The sequence below is a fragment of the Lepidochelys kempii genome, chromosome 3 (genome assembly GCF_965140265.1).
Source record: "Lepidochelys kempii isolate rLepKem1 chromosome 3, rLepKem1.hap2, whole genome shotgun sequence".
In the NCBI taxonomy this organism is placed as follows: domain Eukaryota; kingdom Metazoa; phylum Chordata; order Testudines; family Cheloniidae; genus Lepidochelys; species Lepidochelys kempii.
Genome location: NC_133258.1, coordinates 103,053,209 through 103,078,710, shown reverse-complemented (window position 1 = coordinate 103,078,710; position 25,502 = coordinate 103,053,209). Strand labels below are relative to the sequence as shown.

The 25,502-nt window shown below is 41.4% G+C and overlaps 1 protein-coding gene across 6 annotated transcripts in view; it reads right to left on the bottom strand.

Moving 5' to 3' along the window:
• Window positions 1–5,247: 5,247 nt before the first annotated feature.
• MYB (MYB proto-oncogene, transcription factor) overlaps window positions 5,248–25,502 on the bottom strand; it is a 34,795-nt gene continuing 14,540 nt past the window's right edge. For 5 of the 6 annotated variants that reach the window (XM_073337375.1, XM_073337377.1, XM_073337376.1 and 2 more), the window contains 6 exons: window positions 22,642–22,784; window positions 22,082–22,196; window positions 21,866–21,991; window positions 20,390–20,500; window positions 19,610–19,717; window positions 5,248–6,618 (listed from right to left, as the gene is read on the bottom strand). In XM_073337375.1, the coding sequence (XP_073193476.1) occupies window positions 6,502–6,618; window positions 19,610–19,717; window positions 20,390–20,500; window positions 21,866–21,991; window positions 22,082–22,196; window positions 22,642–22,784 (720 nt within the window). In that variant the 3' untranslated portion in view covers window positions 5,248–6,501. Of the gene's footprint in view, window positions 6,619–19,609; window positions 19,718–20,389; window positions 20,501–21,865; window positions 21,992–22,081; window positions 22,197–22,641; window positions 22,785–24,313; window positions 24,677–25,502 lie in introns of all 6 variants that reach the window. The other variant, XM_073337379.1, reaches the window with a different exon arrangement.

Below are 25,502 nucleotides of genomic sequence, written 5' to 3'. Positions count from 1 at the left end.
ATTCTATCTGTGCTCATGTGTGGCTATGTTACGGTATTCAGGGGCTATGGTTAAAACTGCAAAAGAGGCATTTCCTTTCCCTCTCTTTATTGATCAGACCTAAGCACGTCATAAACAGTCTACTCTCAGCCATCCATACGCAGCAATGCAGGGGATGTTGCTGGCCAAAGACATAATGGCAAAGCCCTATATATGAAAAGGGCTATGGAAACTCTAATGTCCATGCAATGCAAATAGGACACTCCATTGTTAAGGTTCCCTCCAACAGACCTGCGACCACTTCCCCACAACTCCATGATGAATTGCACAGTCCATATTTTATCTACCTACAAAAGTTGGAGTAGTGCTTCTAGGATCAAAACCTGTGGTTATTGGGAATATAGGTACTGTATTGCAAACCCATGGCTTACCATCCCCTCAAGTTTAGAGTGTGCCCACGTCTGTTGATTTGAGAGTAAGTGAAACATTATCGCTAGAAAATGACAAACAGAGGAGTATACGTGCATTCATGCCCATCTGTGTTCAGCCATTCAAACTTCCTGATGTATTTGGCATCAGCAGTGCTCTCGTTATGTGCTACACTGGAAATAATTGGGAGATGTGTAGAGTTGGTCAAATAGTGTAAAAATTTGTTTATGAACACTTTTCTGAATTAAAAACGTTATTAGGCACTGTTTGTGAATATTCATTTGACCAAAAAAAAAAATTCAGATAAATGTTTGTAAATGTTACATATTTGTGATTAATCAAAAAACAAAATTTGTTTCCCCATGAAATGAAATTTGTTTCTGACAAAAGTCAAAGTAGTCCATAAATATTAAGCTATTCAATCAAGGAACAGAAATAGCAGCACCATGTGACTTAGGTGACCAATCACAAACTTCAGTATAAGGAATTCTGATTAGTTGCCCAAATACTTTCTATGAACAATTCACTTAAAGTTCTTAGACCCAAGTATGTTTGTAAAAATGATTTGTAGAACCATATTAAATACATAACAAATTTAATTTGATTGCAGATAGTTCACGAATAAAAAACATCAAACGTGCTGAATAAATTGCTAACTTTGAATTGTATAACCAGCCCTATTAATGTGCCTGCATTTCTGAGGGCAGAATTTGGCTCTGGATGATATATCCTCACTCATTTAAAACACAATAGTCATCCAAAGGAAAAGCTCTAGCTGTTTCTTTCTGGCAGGAAAAGAAGGTTGTGAGTTCACACTGGCACCAGGGACTGCAGTGAAAACTGCCTAGACGCCTGTGTCGAGTCCAAAAAAAAGAGGTCAACAACAACAACTACTCCAGTCGGTTAGGAATGATCAATTTAATTTGAATTAAAGACATGAGTCCTGAGGATTGAAAGATTTGGCCAGGCTGCCTCTCCTTGGCTGCTCAGCTAAAAGCATACCTCAGACACACTGATTCTTGGCAATGCTTGTCTGCTCTATTGATTGACTCCTCCCATAATAATGAAAAAGCAGCCAAGCAGGATGCAGAACAGTGTTTAAAAACCATAATACTTACTCTCCTCAATTCGTTTTCTTCTTCCTAGTAGAAACAGCCTGGTTTATTCTATAAACTAAATCCTTCCTCCTCTGCCCCCTGCATAGGGGAATGATTTAGATATAGAATTTAATCTGGCAGAAGGGGAAGGTAGAAAGGGTGGATAAACCACCTGGTTTAAATGATTAACCATGTGGGGTTGCGGTTTGCTCCAGAGCTGTGGTTTTCAACCTGTGGCCCATGGACCCTTGGGGGTCCGCAGACTGTGTCTAAGATTTTCAAAGAGGTCCGTACCTCCATTCAAATTTTTTTAGGTGTCCACAAATTAAAAAATGGTTGAACACCACTGTTCTAGAGCCAACCACTTGCCTGGCCAGCCAGCATGAAGGAGCAATGCCAAAAGGATGGCTAGGGAGAATACAGTAGGACCAAGAGAGTGAGGGTAAAAGTAATAGCAAAAACAACAAGGAGTCCTTGTGGCACCTTAGAGACTTAACACATTTATTTGGGCATAAGCTTTCATGGGCTAAATGACTGGTGACTGAATGAAGTGGGTTTTAGCCCACAAAAGCTTATGCCCAAATAAATGTGTTAAGTCTCTAAGGTGCCACAAGGACTCCTCATTGTTGTTGCTGACACAGACTAACATTTCTATTACTCTGAAACCTGACACCATGCAAGGCGGTAAAAATAATGAACACCTGGGAAATATTTTTCCTCCAGCTTTTTGTAGCGAGATGTAACCCAGTGGTCAGTTTGTGTTATGGGTCTCCTGCGGTGTCTGATCCACTGCAGATGTGAATCCGTTACAGCCACTAGCAAGGAGAGAGTGGCTCTTTAGCTCAAGATGTACAGACTTATACTTTTCGCTCTGGAGATCCGCAGTCCAAGATGGTAGCTCTCACATAGTTGAGTCTTTTCCAGGATTTGAACCTGGAACCTCTTGCACAGAAAATGCATTATTCTGGAACAATGCACTGAGGACAGGTAAAAAAATGCAAAACTTGCTGGAAAACTGCTTAATTGGCTGGTATTTTCTGTTACTGTTTCACTGCTCCTCTGCCTCTTTTTAAAATACCCCCCCCCCCCCCGCCGCACCCGAGACAAAATAACACCTTTGAAATTAGTGCCCCCTGCTTAAATAATATACATATATATAATTCTTTGCAAAATTCAAAAGCCTTCACACTGGTGATGTTATGAACCTATAATTGCAGCGCTGTAAAACGGTTCATAGATGTTTGAGCCAAATTCTTCTCCTAGTTAAATGCAGAATAACTTGACTGAATCTCAGTGGGCTAAATTCTACTTTCACGTACACTATTGACTTTGCTGGAGTGACTTCATATTTCCAACAGTCGGGGGTAAATTCACCCAAGTGCAGAAGCTGAATTGGCACAAAGCCAATTACCTCTTGTGAAGACCACTTACAACCTCAAGAGAGGGTTTGAATGCTGCTTAACTAATGCATAGGACTTATGCTGAGCCTCTGCAAGGGGGTGTATTTTACTCTTTGAGCAGAATTTGACCGAAGGGAACTGTTCAGGTGAACACGGCAAGCAGGATTTAACCTTTATTTTGAAGAGCAAGCACAGTGAAAGTTGGTAGAAAAAAATAAATAATCAAATATGTGGGCCACAGCATTCAAACAAAGCCTGTTCCCTTGTTCATTCCAAGATCCACATGCATGCAGAATTCTATGCAAATCAGGCTTAATCTGCTGAGTGTTTTGCATTTTCAATAAAAGGAGTGAAAGGAAAAAGGAAGAGTTTTCCGACGTATTAGCTATAACTGTCACCATAAATAAGGCACCTATTAAAACGATGTTTGCATGCCATGTTAGGGAGATTAGTCCTCTGCAAAAAGATGAAAGTTCCAATGCTGGGTATTTCCAGAGCAAACCTCCAGATTCTCTATTTAGCTAAACCCTGGCTAGATGGTTACAGTAACGTGCTCTCAAAAACCAGCAGTGCTTTGCAGTTAGGACTGCAGACCTTCACAGCCAGGGGCAGGCTTCTCAGTGAAATGAGAGACCTAGCATAAGTTTGGGGTTGTTTTAGCTTCAAAGCCTTACTTAAGCTGTAACATGCACAAATAGAACACTTTTCATTGTCCATGCAATCCTGCAGCCCCCCCTCTCACTTTGTATAAACAATTTCATGCCCCCAGGGCGGAGAGTCGGTGCTATCCCCCACTGTAGCAGACTACAAAGACAGTAAATAAGCCGCAGGAGGCTGAGCAATTCCCCCAGTGTGTGGGCAGCGTAAGGCTGACATAAGCAGCCCTCCGCTGGCCTGTGGCTGCTCCTACTTACACCAGGGGCCAAAAGCACCCAAGAATGCAGGCTCTTCAAAGGGGCTGCAAAGTCACATTGGTCCTCTCCTTTCCCTGAACTGCGCCTCTGGAGGTGCACCAGATGACCTAGGCGAGAAACTGTGCTGCACATCTTAGTCACAGCACAGAAGGAAGGCAGCTAAGGTCGCTCCAAGCCATCTTTTGACCTTGTATTATACTGGGCTGCTTTGGGGACTCCAGGGGCCTCCAAAGTAACTTAGGCAGCCCTGGGGAACCTGTCTACATGAGGCCAAGTCTCTCTGGGCTGGCCTATGGGCTGCAGCATTCCCTGCAACCTCTGCAGCGCTGGTATCAGAGGCCCACCCTGCCATACACCTCCCGCCCCAGCACACCCATGTGCCAAAGCTTGCAAAGGGCATCCTTGAAGGGCAACCTTATGGCAATCTACTACCGTGCCTGTACCGGGAGAACCTTCCCGCAGGGGGATATGGGGCTCTAAGAGCTCCTTTACACTGTTGCAGCCCTTTTACCTTGAGTAAAGGGGCTAGAGTCAGGGTATGGATCTTAGCCCTGGTTCTTAGAGACTTAGTAGGTTGAGTCTCAAATTATGTTAAATTGTCTCTCAGATGGAGCCAAATTCTGCTCTCATTTACAGCAGTGTATCTCTGGAACACCTGCATCAACTTGAATTTGAGCACAGGGTGTTCTGCAACAGTTAAGTAAGATGAATGATAGTTTTAAATACTGACTTATATGATAGCATCTCTTGAAAAGCTGATAGAGCAAGGGGCAGAGTGCCCTCATTTTCCAGCTAAACCTAGGGAGTGTGATTCTCCTCCGCACTGTCCTGGATCTGGCTCTACAGGCCTGATCACTTATCCATGAAACTCACTAGGAGTTTTGGGTTAGATTTTGATCTCTGGCTTGTTGAGCCGTGTAAAAAAGTACGCATGAACGCCCTGCTGCAGTATATGCACCCAGGATATTGCTTTTATTGCATCTGGTATGCCAGTCTCAAATGGGAGGATGCAAATAAACTGGACAATAACCCAGCAGAGCACCAGTTTTGCACAGAAGCTGCTGCTAGCCCCTCAGTTGCCAAGATTACTCTGTTTTTTGGTGTGGCTGTAGCTTTCAGGCCTGAATATGCTGGAAGCTGAGCACCCTTGACTCCCATAAAGGTCAATAAGAGTTGAGGGTGTTGACTGTGTACCAGGATGAGGCCCCTGAGGTCTGAACAAAGTCCTACTCTTAAACTGCTACTAAGAATACACTACTACTATATACTGGACTGAGGCAGAACCCAACGGCTACTGCTTACTCACCTAATTGTCCCATTGGCCTCAAGCCCGTTGACCTGATGGTGGCAATATTATTTCTGACAATAATGTTTGATAGGAGCAAGTTTCAGAGACTAAGCGAATTTAAGTAAAAAAAAGGACACACTTTATTTATCTACAAGGCAGTACATTGTCATACCAAAAATTAAGTGCAGATGAAGCTGCACCAAATGCTATTAAGGCAGCAAAGTCAGAGTCTTATTAAAAACAAACAAACAAAAAAAAAAACAGTGTTCTTGCCAGATCGGTAGAGGTTTGGTACGGCAGTATAAAGAACCATACATTTCTAAGAACCTGATTCAGTATGTGAAACCCAAGTTAGGGAACAATTAGGCTAAACATGGAACGAAACAGACAACATGAACAAGACAGCGTTCTCCCAAACATATGAAGGTGCAATGCATGCTCTTACAAACCAATGAGAAACAAAACACAACCAGACAAAAAATAAAAAAGAAATCTCCCAGGAACAGTGTTCAAAAGTATTGCTTATAAAAAAAGGGGGAGGGGGAAAGTAAATATATAAAAAAATAAAATAAAAAGGTCTGAAATGCTAGTGCAGAGTCAATTAGCTAACACCAAAGTTTGTTTTCTTTCCATATAAAGCTCTACTGCCCCTTTTACACTGGCAGCATGTCTACATGCTAAAGTCCGTAGCAGCAAAACACAGTATCCATTTGGCATTTACAAAATTAAATTACTGAATAAAAATATAATTTGCTCTCATAAATCTATGTTTCATACAGTAATAATTTTTAAAGCAAGCTAATAAAAATCCCCCCAAAACAGAAACACACAATGTATAAGTGGTCTAAAACCATAACAAAATCAAATAGTACTTCAAACGGTATGGATTTTTGAGCATTCACAATCTTGATCAGTTTCCCCCTTTGTATAGACTAGCGTTTGTAGTAATGCTTTTTTATTGCAGTATTTTGTACCAATGCATTTTGTTCTGTGATTCAGAATAGAACTGTCTGAGTACCTGCTCTTTATAAAAACCCCACACGGTTTGTCACTGAAATAACAATACTGGTGTATTATGTCTGCTTGATCTGAAAAAGTACAAAAACAATCACTTGATTTTTAAAAGTCTGCATTAAGATAATAATTCGTTGATTAAAATTCAATGCCTAATAATTTAGGCAAGTGTCATTTATTTTAAAAAAATCCGTTTAAGTTGGGTGAAATCCAACAAGAATATGCTCCGTGACTAAATGCACTTTGTGCTGCTCCCAACTGTTGTACCACAACAAAAATATGTTCTTCTCCCATTCGCGAAAAGTTTCCATGTAGAGGAACGGTGAATTCCAGGTCAACGTGAAGTGTTTTGAAAACCGTAATGCTTGTCTGTAGACCCTTTACATGACCAGAGTCCGTGCTGAGAATGCATTCATGTATTTGCGTGCCTGCTCGGTGAGGATCATCTGATCCTCTATCTTCCCACAGGATGCTGATTCCCAGGCATTGCTCAGGTGCTACATTTTAAAAACAAGGAGAGAAGTTAGGGTCTGGTAGAATATTATTTATTTTTTTGTATCACGGTAGCACCTCCAGGCCCGGCTCAGATCAGACCCCAAGGTGCTAGACACTATACAAACATACTCGGAGACAGTCCCCCGCCCTGAAGAATTTAACATCTAATTAGACAAGATATACCAAGGAAATATTATTCCATTTTACAGATGGGTAACTGAGGCAGAGAAAGAGATTTACGATCAAACAGGCAGAGCAGGGAATGGAACTCAAATCTCCTGAGACTTGGAAGGCTGTCCTTCCTCTGTACAAGAGTATCTTCAGAGAGTTCCCTTCTCTTGCCTTTCTAGTAAAGGCCTAACTAGAGATGTTCTTTGCAGGTTAACCCTAACGTTGCTCTGACAGATTAAAAACTACAGGCCCATGTAAATTCCTGCTGGATTTTTAGACTATGAAGATAGATTCTACCTGCCTCTGCACCCCTCAACCAGATTTGATGATCATGACGGCAGCTAACAAATAGTTCAACCTTCTTAGCCACTTTTGCCTGTGTGTAGTGATTAGCACGTACCCAGTCGCAGATCCACTTTAGCAGAAAGGAGGAGGGGGAGAACTGGCTTTCAGCAGAAATAACAGGCTAATTATAATTGAAGACATTTCAGTTCTTGGATTATTTACAGGAACTGTAGACTGTTCAGTACAGTGTTACACTGAGATAAACATATCCACTGTGAGGGCTGCGCACAGTGTGTTTGTTTACTCACTATACAGGTGAAATGTTCTTCATTGCCTGGAGCCATAAGTAGTGTAGGAATTTCAGCTCCTGGAATTTACTAACACACACATTTTTCCTCTGATCTATTTTTGTTGTTCAAACTAACACTTTTGCCAGGACAATTTACCATCTAAACACACAACTGCATTATTAGGCAGTGCTAGCCATACAAATTTCTGTGTTCCAAACATCTAAACATAATTACTTGCTTCAAAATTGTTTGCTAAGAGGGGAATTGTTGTTAACAACCAAGTTGGTGGATCTCCTGATTGCCTGAAGATCTAAAAGTGTGGCCAAATCAGCAGAAACAAACACGAATCCTCCTTTGCCTGCAACATGCAGCATCTTGTACATTTCAAGATCCACACTGTTCAATTACATGGTCATTATTTGCCCTAATTCTAGGACTCTAGCTTAAAGCATGTGCTGTTTAAGGTACTTGTTTTGGCCTACTGAACACATAATAGGCTCCTTAGTTAGTCTCTAACCTGAATTTATATAGACTATCATCCTAACTGGGAACAATGTTATTTGAGACACATTTAGGTTTGATGTGAAAAGCCATGGAACCCAGTATATAATTTGAACGATTATATACATGTGTTATCCTAGATAACATTTAACAAATATCCCCAATAAAAACTTTGCTGTGCAGAGTGCTGTACAAATACACAGGCAGACGTACTCCTTGCCCAAAAGGGTTTACAATCCGAAAAAGAGAGAATAAATGACCAGTGGAGGGAAAGGGATACAACACATAAACAGTGGAATCCAGGTGAAGGCTGGTGCGCATCATATTATATCTGGATTTTTCTTTTTTAAATTTATTTTTTGCCTTCACCGATTTATTTTTAGATTCCAAATGTTGGGTCTGATCCTACAGTCTTTTTGCATGCAAAACTCCCACTGACTTCCAGTAAAGTCCCCTCACCCAGAAGGAGTACTAGGTCAGACATGAAATCATTAGGCTCTGCATGTATCTGTGAAGAGACATGTCGTACGCCTAGTTCAACCCAACCTCATCTTGTCATACACCGTGTGGTGTGACTCCGTCTAGATTACATACCACAGCTGAAAAGCAGGTGTGACATACTTTTCACTTCACAGAGACGCACGTGACATGCCTCAAAATGCTGCAACTTCCTCGTATGTTTTAGGTAAACAGCTTCCAGGGTTCAATTTTCAAAAGCACCTAAGTCATTGAGAAACCTAGTTACATTGACTTTCAATGGGAGTTAGACACCTAAGTGACTTAGGTGCTTGTGAAATGTTTACCCCCCACATTTCTGGATTCTCTCTCAAAAGAGTCAAATTAATCTCTGGTGTAACGCCACTGATTTTACTACAGGGTCAAATTTGGTCTCTAGTAAATAGTTGAAAGAAAACTTTCTCCTGTTTGGTCATTCCAGAAGTCTGATGTTTTAAATGACAAAAGTATGTCTCCATTTTCCTTCTGAGCTTCTGAAGTTTCAATGTGCTGGTCTACAAAAGTGGGTTCAGTCTTCCTTTAAATAGCTGAAAACATATGGCAGCAAGATTCCATCTGTCACAAGCTGACAATTTTTTAAACATGGAACTAAAATCATGCAGAGAGTGTCCCAATTTCATAAACTATTCTTGAGTGTCAGGTATTTTTACATTGGGCTCTTTGCATTAAGAGATGTATGTGTTTAAAAACCCATGTATCCTGCCATCTCCATATCTCAGCAGGCTGCTACATGTCTGTTATTCCACTTAAAAAGCATTAAATAACATTTTTACCACATTGGACTTCATTTAAGTGAGTGTCAAGATGGAAGAATCCAATGAAACAGTACCAAACCCTACTTTTGGTGTCTGTTGTCTCCCATGCCACAATGAGGAAGCAGAGTTAGATCAGGCACACAAATATTATGAGGGGTAGAGGAGAATTCAGTGGATCCACAACATGCATCAGTTTTAAGTGACTTATGTCTATAGAGCAGAACTCACATGATGGCAGAATTTGGCTTCTAATATGTTTTCTATCTGTACTAGAAATTTAGACTTTATTAATTCTCCCTCCCCCCCCCACACACAAAGTACCCATGAACAGCCAAATTCTTTAGTCCAATTTAAGTCAGTATGAGTTTTGTTTGAATAAGGACCACGGAATTTGGACCAAAGTACCTGTGTGATTTCTATTGAAGTTTTCACTCTTGTCGTTTGGTATTCAGATAATGTTTTAAGAAAGTTAGAACAAGCCCCTAACAAAGCACAATGCCTTTGCTCTGCCAGCCTTGCAGCTCACTTTTGGAGGCATGTGTTAAAGTCATCTGAACTCAGGCAACTCTACTTCCACTCTTGGCACAGATTGTTAGGTCTCACAACCCAGGCAGAGCACATTATTTTTGTTCTTTCACTGACAGTTTCTTCCCTCTTTAAATTAGAATAATGGGAAAAAAACAGAATATGTATGCTACCATGAGTTCCCATACAATTAAGAGACCTGTGGTACAATTCTAGCCATGTCATTCTCCTTGATTCATTTTTTTGCATCAGTAATCCTACCAGGACATCCTTCTCTTGGCAGATGAATTATCTCACTTATCCTGTAACGTGCCTTCAGCTGCCCCAGGCAGAAGTGCACTGTAAACAAACTGTTAAAGCTTTAACTGGGATATCCAATTAAAGCACTTTAAATAAAAACTTGGATCCTTTAAAGAAAACAGAACAGTAAAGCAAGACAAGGCTGTGCAAAGGTGCTTTTCTGACAGGACTAGCCTTTCTGCGCCCAGAGTATGAATTCCTTATATTATGCTGTCTGTATATTTTTAACATGTTCTTTCAGCATTACCACACTATACCTGCTAAGAATGGTACTCGCAACAAGCACTTCTGTAGTCACGTAATACAGAACTACTACACTGATGGAAATATAATAAAACTCTTGGGCAAAGGCACGTATTGGAGGATATATTTAAAACTCCCTGGACCAGATTCTGATCTCAGTTAGGCCAGTGAAAATCTGCAATCGCTTCACTGTAGTTATTGATGTTCCTCTACATTTGCCCAGGTGCATCTGAGCAGCATTTGGCCCAGTTGTTCTGACATTAAAGAAACTGTCACAGACATTCTAAGGGGTGAGACTACTGAGAGTGTTTTACCCTCCTTCTCTGCTTAGAGAGTATGTGGGGTACTGAGACTAACTGCAACCTATACTGATATTTTATGGCTCAGTGACAGCATGCCGTTAGAAGCAGGGTTACAGTAGAAATGCAGAGCTCCTTACTTAACAGTAACAGCAGAATAGATGCCCTAATAAAGTATTTCCCTAACAGAACATAATACCCATCAAATATAACCTTAAGCTTCCCTATTTCATCAGTATTTGGAACTGAGGCATGTTTTTTCACTAGCTATTTATCAGTTCCATGTGAAGATTAATGTAGATGTCAAGTTACTGTAAACCAATCGTACTTCATTTGCTTAGCAACTAATCAGTTCTAATTTGCTTAAGTAGCAGCAATATAATAGCACTAAGGATATGTCTACACTGCAAGTAAACACCCGTGGCTGACCCACGTCAGCTGAATTGGGCTTGCAGGGCTATAAAATTGTGTTGTAGACATTTGGGCTCTAGGTGAAGCCTGGGCTCTGGGACCCTACGGGCTGCAGCCTGAGCCTGAACATCTACACTGCCATTTTACAGCCCCACTGCCAAAGCCCGGCATGTCCAAGTCAGCTGACATGAGCCAGCCACGGATGTTTGACTGCGGTGTAGACATTGGCTCTTACTGGGGCACTGAGCAATCCCCTCCCCAACTTGGTGTTCTTCCAGTTGTACAGATATGTAGCCCACTCTTGCTAAATAAAATAAAATGTCACGGCCCTTTGGCTTTTATTATTATACTGATTATATCAATGTTAGGAACAAGTATTTGGTAGTGATAGGAATCCTATTTCAGGCAACATTCACATTTGGAACCAACGAGAGTTTTCCTGGGTAAGGATAATGGGACAAACACTGAACACCTGTCAGATTTTGTTCCCAAGTAAAGACTTCAGGATTTTCCCTTTAGATTTTTCTTCCCCCTTTAGATTACATTATTTCAATTCAAAGCTCATGATAATACTGCAATGGCCTCTCTGCTGCCATGTGCCTGTACCGCTCCTGTGGTCTCTGAAAACTGCATGAAGGAACCACAGCTGTTAAGGCAGCAGTCACCTCTGATGCATTTGCACCTAAGTTCTGCTGCTCAGAGAGAACACTGTTGCACAGACTGATTGTCCCCTGACTTCTGACCTCTTCTGCTTTGCACAACTGAAGGAAGCAAGGGCGCCTGTGTATCAGCCATAGAACAGAGAGAGGGGGCTACCCAACTAGCAGAAAACATACTATACATCATGGCCACATTTCCCTCCACAAAAGTTCAACTCTTCTAGCGGGATTAGGGCTGCTTCACTCTGGGAACAGAGGGAAACATATGGCCTTATGACCCCAATATCCCCAGAAAGCCAGTCACCAGCAGGTTCTTCACAAAGACCTCTGCTGCAAGCTATATATGCGGTCTCATGTGTATGTGTTTCGCTTTCTAGCCTAACTTCAATGTGCTATAAGAAATCCACAAAATAAAAAAGGAGAAAATTGAAGATCCTGTCATATCATAACCAGGGCCCTTGGAGAAGACTAACAAGGCTCCAGAGTAGAAGTAACTGTGTTTTTAACTTGCATTAAACCCATTCTTTAAAAGAAAATTAAGATTGTGACATAAACCATTGAAAGTCAGGAAATTCAAACTGAAGGGTGTCAGTCTGTGGTTAAAAAGAGGAAAGTGATGGGAGCTAAAGGTTTAAGAATGTGCTGTTTAAACATGTAGGGCTTGTACAACATGTAGTTTCCTTGTGTTATTTCTAAACAAATCAATTTTTTTAGAAGTTTTCTATTTTAAAATGGCTGCTGTGAGGTGATGTGTTTTGCCAGAGTGAAGACTGCAGGAATGGGTGCGCAGTCTGATTTAGCCTGTTTTTCTTTCCCTAGTATTGTATATTTTATGATCATTCTTGTTATCCGATGGACTAGTGGATATGTTAGTGAATATATAAATGTTCTTTAAAAGCATGCATATTACACTTGAACAGCCAAATCCTAAAGCCCTTACAGAGCCAGGCTTTCCTCGGACAAAATACCACTGAAGTGAATCAGTTTGCCTGGGTAAGAACTTATCCCAAACTCTTATCTCTTGAAGTCCTTACTCAGGCAAAATTCCATCTGCAGTGAAATGGAGTTTTGTTTGAATCATGACCGTGAAAGGACTCTGGGTGAAATTAAGCAATCACATAAAGCCCAAACACAGTACACTCTGAACAGCTTGGGGGACATCCAAAGCTTTCAGATAACTGGGTGTTCCGATAAACAAAGGTGTTTGTTTGAGCTGGGGTCTAGCTTCAGGCTGGGCAGTAAAGTTTCAGGTACAGCTACTTTAAAGTGGGTGCATAAAACTGTTCCCGGAAACTAGTTATCAGTGGTTCACAATCAAGCTGGAAGGACATATCAAGTGAGGTCCTGCAGGGATCAGTTCTGAGTCTGGCTCTCTACAATATCTGCATCAATGACTTAGATCAAAGGTGGGCAAACTATGGCCCGCGGGCCACATCCAACCCGCGGGACCGTCCTGCCTGGCCCCTGAGCTCCCGGCCAGGGAGGCTAGTCCGGCCCCTCCCCCGCAACCATGCCACCGTGCGAGCAGCGCGGCTTGAGCACACCCACCTCCCAGGCTTTCCAATAAGCCTGTCCTGCAGCTGGCATGGTAAGGGGGAGGGAGGGGTTGGATAAGGGGCAGGAGGTCCCAGGGGGCGGTTGGATGGGGTAGAGGTAGCAGTCAGGAGACAGGGAGCGGGGAGGGGGGGGGGGGATGGATAGGGAGTGGGGGCCAGTTAGGGACAGAGGTCCTGGGAGGGGGCGGTCAGGGGACAAGGAATAGGGGGGTTGGATGGTTCAGGGGTCCCTGGGGGCCTGTCAGGGAGTGGGGGTGTGGATAGGGATCAGGGCAGTCAGGGGACAGGGAGCAGGGGGGATTGGATAGTGGTGGGGTCCCGGGGGGGGTCCTGGGAGGGAGCGGTCAGGGGACAAGGAGCGGGGGGGTTGGATGGGTTGGGTGTTCTGAGGGGGGCAGTCAGGGGGCAGGAAGTGGGAGGGGGCGTATAGGGGGCGGGGGCCAGGCTGTTTGAGGAGGCACAGCCTTCCCTACCCGGCCCTCCATACTGTTTTGCAACCCCGATGTGGCCCTCAGGCCAAAAAGTTTGCCCACCCCTGATTTAGATAGTGGCATAGAGAGTACACTTACAAAGTCTGCAGATGATACCAAGCTGGGAGGGGTTGCAAATGCTTGGAGGATAGGATTAAAATTCAAAATGATCTGGACATATCATTTCAGACTATTTCTCCAAATAGAATGAAATTCAGTAAGGATAAATGCCAAGTACTCCACTGAGGAAGGAACAATCAATTGCACACATACAAAATGGAAAATGACTGCCTAGGAAGGAGTACTGTGGAAAGGGATCTGGGGGTCATAGTGGATCACAAGCTAAATATAAGTCAACAGTGTAAAACTGTTGCAAAAAAAAGCAAACATCATTCTGGGATGTATTAGCAGGAATATTGTAAGCAAGACACGAGAAGTAATTCTTCTGCTTTACTCTGTGCTTATTAGGCCTCATCTGGAGTACTGTGTCCAGTTCTGCATGCCACATTTCAGGAAAGATGTGGACAAATTGGAGAAAGTCCAGAGGAGAGCAACAAAAATGATTAAAGGTTTAGAAAACATGACCTATGAGGAAAGATTGAAAAAGCTGGGTTTGTTTAGTCTGGAGAAGAGAAGACTGAGGGGGGACATAACAGTTTTCAAGTACATAAAAGGCTGTCGCAAAGAGGGAGAAAAATTGTTCTCCTTAACCTCTTCAAGATAGGACAAGAAGCAATGGGCTTAAATTGCAGCAACGGAGGTTTAGGTTGGACATTAGGAAAAACTTCCTAACTGTGGGTAGTTAAGCACTAGAATGAATTGCCTAGGGAATCTGTGGAATCTCCATCGTTGGAGATTTTAAAGAGTAGATTAGACAAACACCTGTAAGGGATGACCTAGATAATACTTAGGCTATGTCTACACTAGAGAGCTTACAGTTGCACAGCTATACCGATGCAGCTGCACTGCTGTAAGATCACTCGCGTAGTCGCTCTATGTCGACTGGAGAGAGCTCTCCCATCAACATAATTAATCCACCCACAATGAGCGGCATGAGAAGCTTTCCTGCCGACACAGTGCTGTGCACACTAATGCTTTTGCAGGCATAATTTATGTCACTCGGGGGGTGGAATATTCATATCCCTGAGCAATATAAGTTTTGCCAACATCAGTGGTAGTCTAGGCATCACCTTAGTCCTGCCTTGAGTGCAGGGGACGGGAGTAGAAGACCTTCCCTTCCGTCCTACGATTCTATGATTACTAGTAAACCTACCTAGGGAGGAAACATTTAGAAAATGGAGCAGGGAGGGGAACAATGTAAGGGAAAGCTTACTGAATCTGGTTATGCACTGAAGAGTTTCAGCTGTTTTATACCTGTTAGAAAACATTCTGCTTTTACTACATACACAGGATCCTCCTATAGTGGATGAAATGAAGTTGATGAGAGTAAAATTGTCCCTACAAGTTGGAGAGAGAAATACTGGCCCAAATTCATCGCTGATGTAAATCCACTGATGTCAACAGTTACACCAGGGATGAATTTGGTTCTTTTGTTCTTTATCTGCATGTCACTAATTTGGATTTGTTATGAGAGACACAAAGTCAAACCCTGATGCTGTATTACTATAAAATGGCTGTATTTCATCTCTGGGGGGAAAACAGATAAGTCATAATAGGTAAGCATTTCAGCCTGTAGCTTCATTCTTAATTTTTATTTTATATTTGGGTTGAACATTGAATGTCTCTTTGTCAAGTATGGAGAAGAAAAGAATTTAACCTTTGAACTATTGTTCCAAGGTGTCTTCTGTCAGCTACTTGTTTTTTGTATTTTTTACTACTAGTTCTTCTTTCAGTTTCCCAGTTACTAATTCTTAGGCTAAGTTATTAAGTCAGTTTTTATTCCGTCCCTACTTAGGTAAAATGCCTTTTTGGCCAAATCCTGAGAGGCGCTAAAAACTCACTGAGACTCCTTAATGCCCACTGAAGGCAATAGCATTTTTGTCTGATGGAAATGTGTCAAGATTTTGTACAGAAATTAGGCTGATACATTAATCTGTATACATACCAAAACTCTCCACAGATACTGATATGAGGAAGGAGCAAAAATAGAATAAGGCCCTTGGTTGATAACAGTTAATGAAAAAATTTACTTTGACAAAATAGGAAATGTAACTTGATTTAATATTTCCAAAGATCAAAATATCCCATTCACCAGACAGTAATGTTTTGTAAGTTACTCGGGGAGGGATTTTCAAAAACTCCTAAGGAGCACAAGTGCTGATTTTCAATGGGATTTCTGCTCCTATGTCATTTAGGGAGACAAGGTGGGGGAGGTAATATCTTTTACTGGACCAACTTATGCTGGTGACAGACACAAGCTTTCAAGCTACACAGAACTCTTCTTCAGGTCTGGGAAAGGTACTAAGGGCATGGCTACTCTAGAAACTTCAAAGCGCTGTCGCGGGAGTGCTCCCATGGCAGCACTTTGAAGTGCGAGTGTGGTCGCGCGTGAGCACTGGGAGAGAGCTCTCTCTAGCTTTAAAGCGCTCTGACTCGCTGCGCTCAGGGAGGTTATTTTTCACACACTCCCCTCCCCCCCCCCAGCCAGCAAGTTAGAGCGCTATAAAATGTAAGTGTAGCCAAGCCCTAAGAGCCTCACAGCTAAGTGCAAGAGCAAACAGATAGTTCAGCATAAGTAAAAAGAAAAGGAGTACTTGTGGCACCTTAGAGACTAACCAATTTATTTGCGCATAAGCTTTTGTGAGCTACAGCTCACTTCATCGGACGTAGCTGTAGCTCACGAAAGCTCATGCTCAAATAAATTGGTTAGTCTCTAAGGTGCCACAAGTACTCCTTTTCTTTTTGCAAATACAGACTAACACGGCTGTTACTCTGAAACCTTTAAGTAGTTAGCACATATTCTAAGGGACCATTCAAGGTAGAGTGGTCCATTAACACCCCTGTAGTCATAGGATAAAAAGAGGGGTTAGTGGGTTACAGAATTTTGTCATAAGCCATAAATCCAGTGTCTCTATTCAGTTCATGACTTTTAGTGTCTAGCAAAATTATGAATTTAAGCTCCCAGGCTGGTCTTTTGAATGTGCTGTGCAGGTTTCCTATTTCATTTAGTCATTTTGGAAAATATCACCCTAGAACAGTGGTCGGCAACTTATGGCTCGCGTGCCATCGCCAATTTTTAATGGCACACTGCTGTCTGCCGACCCTGGCAGACAGCAGCGTGCCATTAAAAATCCTGCCCGGCCCGCTCTTCTCTGCCCCCCGCTCTTTCCTTGCAGGGCAGGCAAGCTTCCCCCCTCCCCCCACCTCTTCCCCCAGCGTGCTGGGTTCCTGCCCCTCCTCCTCTCCCTCCCTGTAGCCGATCAGCTGACTGCCCTTGCTATGAGCCCCTGTGCACTCTCTGCTCCAGGGATCTCGGGGAAGGGGGTGGAAATGGCATATCCCCTCCAGCCCCCCTGCCATGAGCCACTTAGGGCAGGGGGCTGGGAGCACCCCCACGACCCCAGCCCACACCCCCAGCCCTCTGCCCCGACCCCTGCACCCTCTCATACACCCCCAGTCCTCCGCAGCAGCGGGCTGAGTGGGCCAGTGGTATAAGATCAGCATTTTAATTTAATTTTAAATGAAGCTTCTTAAGCATTTTGAAAACCTTGTTTACATACGACAATAGTTTAGTTATATAATACATAGACTTACAGAGAGAGACCTTCTAAAAAACGTTAAAATGTATTACTGGCATGCAAAACCTTAAATTAAAGTGAATAAATGAAGACTCGGCACCCCACTTCTAAAAGGTTGCCGACCCCTTCCCCTAGAATCTTAAAATTCAGTGGGGGTTTACTTTTCCATGGAAGTGTTAAGGATTTAGCTAGACACCTTTCAGTAACGCAACCTGATCTTATACACATTGACTAGAGCGTGCTGAATTTTTTTTTTTTTTTTTTGGACAGAATGCTTTTTCACCAGAAAATGCTCTTTTGTCTAAACTGCTGATTGTCAAACTGGGGAGAGGGGTGCAATTCCAAAGGCATGACGGGGTTATCAGAGGCGTGGTGGCTGTCTGTGCAGCAGGGAGAGCAGGCAGGAAGTTCCCAGTGGTTGGGGAAAGGAAGAGAAAGCGCAGTCCTGCTGTGCCCCAGCAGCAGTCGGCTGCTCTCCCCTTTCTCAGTTCCCTGGCCACTGGGGACTCCCTGTGTGCTCTTCCTATTGCTGCCTTGTCCTGTCCTGGATACCTGGCAGGCCACAGCCCCTCATATTTTAAATCCTCTGGAGCCTGCAGGAACAAGAGGCTCTGGGCAGGGAGGGAGGGAGGGTGAGGACCCTGGTCTGCTCCAGTCTGTGCTGCCATAGGCACCTCTGGAGATGAAGACAGTTGGGGTCCTGCAACCACTCTGGATATAAGCTGCCCTCTGCCCTCAGTGAATCACTTTCTTCCCCGGATGGGCGGGAGTTGGGGAAGAGGCCTATATGTGATTCCCATGGAGAAGGGGGGCGCAGCAAAAAAAATTTGGGAACCTCTGGTTCATATTGAAACTTTACACTGGCATGTGTCGATTTTGAAGAAATTGGGTTTAGAAAAGAATATGGAAAAGAAGCATTCTGATATAGTAAAAATGTTCCATTTAATTGTTGGAACGGAACACTTTTTTTAAACCAATTTTCACTTAGGAAATTATTTTATATTATTAAATGTATATATATTTAAAACTCAGCTTCAAAACAAACTGTTTCAATTGGCCCAAAGCAAAATTTTTTCAAAAATTTGGTTCTGCTGGAAATTTCTAAATTCCTTGTTTTCATTCCAATTTGGAAAGAGAACAAATTTTAAAACTGTGGAATTTCCTGCTAAATAGAAATTCTGGTTCTCACACAGTTCTACTATTGATATTAACATATTGTTAACCTTTGAAATGTAGAAACATGGACAGACTTATGATCTTTTAATGTACTGCTTTATACACCATGGTTTAGCGAATTAATCAAAGGCAGATTTTGCTGCTTTGTTGAACTGTAATAAATAATCAACATTTCTATTAATGCAAATTCAAAAGTAGATTGTTTATCTGTAAAACTATTCTTAATCTGTATTTATTAAAGTAAAGGTTATTCATAAATGCTGAATCATGCTATTACTAGCTAGAGAGGGAGGGGAGGAGTATTAGTGGTATACTGTAGAACACATGTCTGAAAACTAGGAACTATGGGGTTTCTAATCCCCACTCTAACAATGACGCACTCTCTGGCACTGGGCAAATCACTTAAATGTCTCTGCCTCGGTTTTCCCCACCTGTAAAAGGGGAATAATGTTGTTTAGCCATCTACCTTAAAATGAACGCTGTGAAGGAAGCTTAATTAGTCAGTATCTGTAAAGTGCTTTATTTTTGTTTTATTCAATTTCCTAACTTTTTATTGTTGTTTTCTAGGGCCTGATTCAAAGAACATAGAGATCAGTGGGAGGACTTCCCATGACCTAAATGGATCAGACCCTATGTTGTTTCTTTTGAATGTTAAAGGCTAAATATTTATATATTAAAATTTGGCAAAACATATATATGTAAACACTTAATGAATCTAGCCTTATTCAAATTACAGTAAAACATACAAACATTTAATACAGTCAAGAGAGACCAATACCAAAAGCTGAACAAAAGTCTTGTTGAGTTAAGAGGTTTTCAAGTGGTAGAGTTAAACCAAATAAATGTGTTAGTCTCTAAGGTGCCACAAGGACTCATCGTTGTTTTTAGAGTTAAACGTGCGTCTCTAGTATCCTCTTATTTTCAGCTAGGGACTAGCTTGACTGTGCCACTCTGCTACATTATATTGTATGGAGTACCACTGAATGCACAACCAGATAAAGTGAGGCCGAGAGTTTGCTAAACCTTGGTCAATTAATCTTAAGATATCACCTCTCTGCACCTGAAAACTTGTTAAATCATTCTGTAAGAGATGTCTAGTATACATATAAAGAGATATTTATATCTGAAGATCAATTACCTGCAACGGACTAGCCAATGGCCTGTTTCTAGGTACTGCAAATGTTTTGTGAATGCTTTCATCCTCTTCTGACACTGGCATCTTTAAAACGGAACTAGTAAGAAGATTCTAAACAAAAAAAAAAAAGGGGGAATATTTAGAGGAATTTTCATAACACTAAATTTAGAAAGACCACAAACAATATTTAAACGTTTTAAAAACAGATCCACCCTAATTGGACACTGGATAATAGCATGCCTTGTTGCATAGAGAGCTTAGGCCCTCTCATCCCTGAAGCCTGATTATAGAGCAGCATTATAAAGTGTAGAGTAAGGCCCTGATCCAGTAAAGCACTTAAGCATGTGAGCAATCCTAATGAACTGAATAGAACTACTCAGAGGTTTAAAGCTAAGCACATGCTTTGCCAGAATGGGACCCAAGTGGAAATTCTTCTCTTCTACCAGTTCTAACTCTGTGATCTAGGCGTTTTTATATAGAGGTACAGCTCTCTTCTAAGTGGATGCCTTTTACAAAGACAATCGGGAATGCCACACCTATATCTGAATGCCTGCAACTCCCACTGTCTTCAGTGGGAGTCACAAAGGTCTAATTAAGACCAGAATTGCCCCATGTCTTTCACATATGTGTAAAATACACAAACACACAAATGGCACTACATACATAATGCACCAATACTTTTCCTGTTAGGAAGTTTAAAAATAAATTGTTCTGTCTCTTGCCATTAAGAATGTTGGATTAAAAATGAAGAAAGAGTTCTGGAGTTTGGACACTTGTACGTACAGGCACATCTTCCATAGTAGATGCATGTGTGAAGAGCTGAGTGTTCAGGTTTTCCCCTTCCCAGTGATTCGAGCAAAAGAAGTTTCCAGCTTTAGCTGTTGGAGACTCCACCTGGAAGCAGAAAAGGAACCATGTGTTAAAAGGCAACGTCCATGAGAATATTTATGCTTTAAGTTCCTCAGCAACTGGACTGGTCTGCAGGGTCCAGGTGTCCAAAGCCACAATTTAGCCCTTTGTAGCAATTTTGTTCTTTACATCCAAAAATTCTTAAATACTCAATTAAAAAATAACAGATCTTTGAATATGTGCATTCAGATATTCACTAGTTCCACTTTCATTTATACAAGTTGTAATCCTTTTTTAAAAGTAGTGACAGAGCATGTATTTTGGGGCTTTGCATAAATGATAAATTAATGTAATGAGATATTTTCAAACCACCGGACTTCTAGGTCACTCTGTAGTATGGTCCCCATTCGGTTATTTTATATATTTCACCAATATTAGAAAAATTAGTCCAAATTTCTGGACAAATCTACCTTTATAAGATGCAAATAATGCACATTATATAATAACCTGAACCACTGGAATCAACAGAGACTTCCAATGAAGTCAATGGGAGAAGACTTGGGTACTAATAGCTAAGGCTGTGTGTTGGTCATGGAGGTCACAGAAGTCATGGATTTCGTGACTTTCTGTGACCTCAGTGACTTCTGCAGTGGCCGGTGCTGGCTCAGGGGTTGCCTGAGCTGGCAGTCCCTGGTCCAGCAGCAGCAGTCTAGGTGTGGGAGGGGGCTGAGGAAGGAGGTTAGTGTGCCCCCAGTGGGGGGGGGGGGGGTTCCTTACCTGGGAGGGGTCTCTGGCTCCCACCGGCATGTCTCCGCAGCTCCTAGGTGGAAGGGCCAGGGAGGCACCGCCCCCGCAGCTCCAATTGGCTGCAGTTCCCGGGCAATGGGAGCTGCGCCTGCGGAGCCGGGGCTTGTGGAAGAAGCAGTGTGCAAAACCCCTTGGCCGCTCCTCCCCCTAGGAGCTGCAAAGACACGAAGCTGGGTAGGGAGCCTGCGAGCCCCACCAACCCTCCCCTGCCCCCAGAACCAGCGGGGGTCCCGGGCCACCCACCCAGCACTCACAGCACCCCCAAACCGCCACCCCACCCCTCTGAGCATCCATGGCCCCCAGCCTAAGTTTTAGTTTGGGGTATATAGTAAAAGTCATGAACAGATCACAGGCCGTGAATGTTTGTTTACTGCCCGTGACCTGTCCATGACTTTTACAAAAAATACCCAGGACTAAAACACAGTCTTACTAATATTATTAGGAGTAATTATTTAGCTCATATGTTTTATTATTTAGCTCAGGCACTAAGAACTTGGTATTCACCTGGAAAAAAAGACATCTGATTGTTTGAAAATAAGTTTGATAGAACCGTTTGCTGTGAAACTGATTTAGGTTGCCCCACGTAAAAGTTTTATGCCTTACCTCTTGTTTGATTTTTTTCACCAAAGGGATTCCACTTTCGTGTAGCCCAGACACAATTCCAGATTCATCAGATTCTTGTTTGATAACATCGTGCAGGTCTTCTACAAGATGAGTTGGAGTTTGAGGCTGAAAGGAAAAAAAAAATGTATAGTTTATGTCTCAGGCAATCCCTTCACACTAATATCCAAGTGACTTTTATCACCATTTCTTTCTTACCAGCATCTTCAAGGGGCCATATTTGATTTCTTGAGCTGCAAGTGCATTTTTGAATGGAGTAGGTGTTCTTGGAGAACTCTCCAATATTGACCTCTTGATGGCTGGAGTTCTGAAACTTTAAAATGAGCGAGAGAAAAATTTTTTTACAGAGAATGTGTTCGAGCATCTTTGTTCTGACCCTATAATTCAACGAAAAAGTGACCTACTGTTAAAGACCGATGGATTATTAAATTAAATTAATATTAAATACTATCCTGTGATAATGCCATGAGTTCACACTATGCTATTTTACTTTTATGGAGGAAGCACGTGTTTTAATCATTTAATGTAAAACAATAATCTAATAAATTGATGACTGTATATACATGATTGTTATCCATTCAGAAACTCTATAATGAAAAATAGAAGTATTTTTCTAAACTAAAGAAAATCCAAATAAAATGCATCAACAAACAGGACTGTAACAAACAATCCAGCATTTTGTGTTGGCTCAGTCCTAAACTGAAAAAAATAAACCCCGGAGAGTCTGAAAATACAATGTTAAAATAAAAAGGACTTACATATTGTTCTCCTTCTGAGTCTTAAAAGTTTGGTCTCTGTGAAGTGGTGTTGTAACAGACACTTTATGACCACAGAGTGGAGTGGAAGTTAAAGTAGGATTGTCCAGGTCCAGATTTTCATGGTTGGCTGAGGTGTTTAAGAACTGCAGTTATGAAAAGAAAAAGCAATATGAACACCTAGATGATGATGTTGCCTTTGAGCAAAACTGGGGGGAAAAAAATCATCTTTCTAGACAATTAACAAGATTATTTCTATTGATCCACATATAATTGTATGTATGGCTATTCGTGTCTGATTACAGGGTAAGGGTGTTAACTCATGAGCAGCTGCTTGAGAGAATCATGAAAAAAAAATTAGCAGTTCAAGTGCTGGAACTATGAACAAAAATTACTTTCTGTTCCAATAAGAAGCAGTTACCACTACTCACAAAGCTAAATCTTAAGAACTCAATTCAGTTTTTAATCAAATAAACTGCAAATGACTGCCACCATCATTTGCCTAAGTAAGACTTCAGTAAAAATGAGTAAGGATTTCAGCAGTTGGCTCATAGAGTATGGTGGTTAAATCCCATTAAGCTTTATGTAAAATATTAGGCATGTTTTTAAATTAGTAAATAAAGTGTTTATTATAGGACACTGAACTCCTGTTATCTCTCTGAAAACAGAGTATTCCATTTGCACAGCACAAAGTGAAAATTATAGCAAGCTACAAATGCACTGAATGTTCTGAAATGCAAGTATTGGACTGATTGAACAGGAGACAGTTGGATTATTTAGGTAAAAATTCTGCATTGGGAGGGTGTGGCCTTAACCTCATTTCCATCTCTAATGCTTATGATTCTATGAATTTAGTGGCATCATTACTCTGTTAGTCAAAGTTTTGCCAAAATACATATTACCCAATAGGCCTACTTGTACTATATTTTTGTATGTGCATCTTTTTAATTTGTTACATCTCAAAATATGCACTTAGCTCAGTCAATAATACATGTTTAAATATACCGATTTGCAAATGTAGCAGACCTTTAGATAAATAAAATGCATTTGATAACCTCCAATAAATTATTTTTCTCTCTTTAAGGACCATCATAAAAGAAAACCAAGAAATCCACAAAGAAAAAAAATCATGCTGACATAATGCTACAGCTGTGACACAAAGCAACAAATGACAGGAAATTCAAAATGGAGATCAAGATGACCTTCATATACAAATTTTATCCCTGTCCCACCCCACCGCAAGAATCATTTGAATTTTCTGGCTGTTGTCAGTTTGTCTCACAATCTGCATGTTATTTAAATAAACAGTTTGGGTTTTTCTGGGTCAGTGAATCACACCGCGTAAATGGACAGAGATGGGAAAGTGTTACAACGAACAGAAATGTTAAACTCTGGTAGTTGGAGGAATTAAAAGCAAGAAAAAGCAAACAACTATCTTCCCCTTCAAAACCACCAAGAATTAAAGAGACAATAAAAAAAAGAGACTCAACAGTTAGCTTGCTGATAATCTAAACTCAGTGGTGAAGATTAACAGCAGTAAGAAGATTCAAACATGGAGTGAAATCAACAAGTGCAACAGCAATTAGTCATTTGTTCCAAAGGATTAGTTTCTAAACTGTTAACACTCTGGTGACTTTTGAGAATTAGTAACATCTGTGCAGAAGACTTGATCTACCTGCGAGGGAGAGAAGGGTAGGCTTTTGACAGGGGAGCGCTTAGGAGTTGAACTGCTGGCCTCAGCAAATCTGAAGGAGCTAGCGTAGCCACTGGCTAAGTGGCTGGAATGCCCTCTCTTTTTGCGAAGAATGACCAACGGAGCTGTGCTGCATTTTGAGGCAGATAAGGACTTTGGTGAGTCAAGAGAACCCTGACTCAACATTATTTTGCTCAAGTTTGTGCTAGGGCGTCCTTCAGGTCTACACGCATTGGCCTCTCTTTGCTGAAGCTGTAAGACTTTGCCTGAGGGAGTTTTGCTAGGCGAAGTGTCTGCTTCTTCAAAGAATTCAAAACTGCTGAGATCACCCCATGATGAAGGATCCTGAAACAACGTGGGAGGCACGGAACTATAAGACAGTATATAGTGCCACCTCATGAAAATACAGCATTACGATATGCCAGTAACAACAAACAACAACAACAACAAAAAAGCCCTTCCCAATTAATTCACTTTGACCCTAGTTTTTTGAGTAATATTATGAACACTTACTCATCTTTTTAATATATCCACTGAGTATATTAAACTGAATATTATTCCATTGGTACTGGAAACCAAATTCCTGAAAGTAGCAATGAGTCAAGTGATGTCCTACCAATATTAGTTACATCAATGTAGAGATAATATCTTCGTATTATGGAAGAATACGTTAATCAGTCTCCAAATAAAGCTCATCCTCTCTCTAACCAGGATGCTTGCAACTACATGCTGAATGAGTGTAGCAAAGTTTGAAATGTGCACCCTAGTTGTTATAAACTAAGATGACACCTACAAAATCATATCAATGTAATAGCTCTGTGTCAACTGACATACCCAAAAATCACAGTGAACAAAAGCCTATGTTAAATGCAGTAAGCCACTCAGTATTAAATTAAGGTTTCCAATTCTTTAAATATGCCATGCAAGCTCTTTAAGCTTTGAAAAGAGGCAGCTATTGATGTTATGTCCCACAGCAAGGAAGAATTCCAGAAAAGCATATAAAAGTGTGCACACTCACACATAAGACTACAGCCTCCTGACACAAATTGAATATCACTTACACTATTACGCTGGTTTTGTTATCTCTAATTTGATTTCATTTTGAGAGAGGGTATTATGAAGAGTCCATTTAAACCAGTGCTTCTCAAACTATCTGATGTGGCGGACCGGC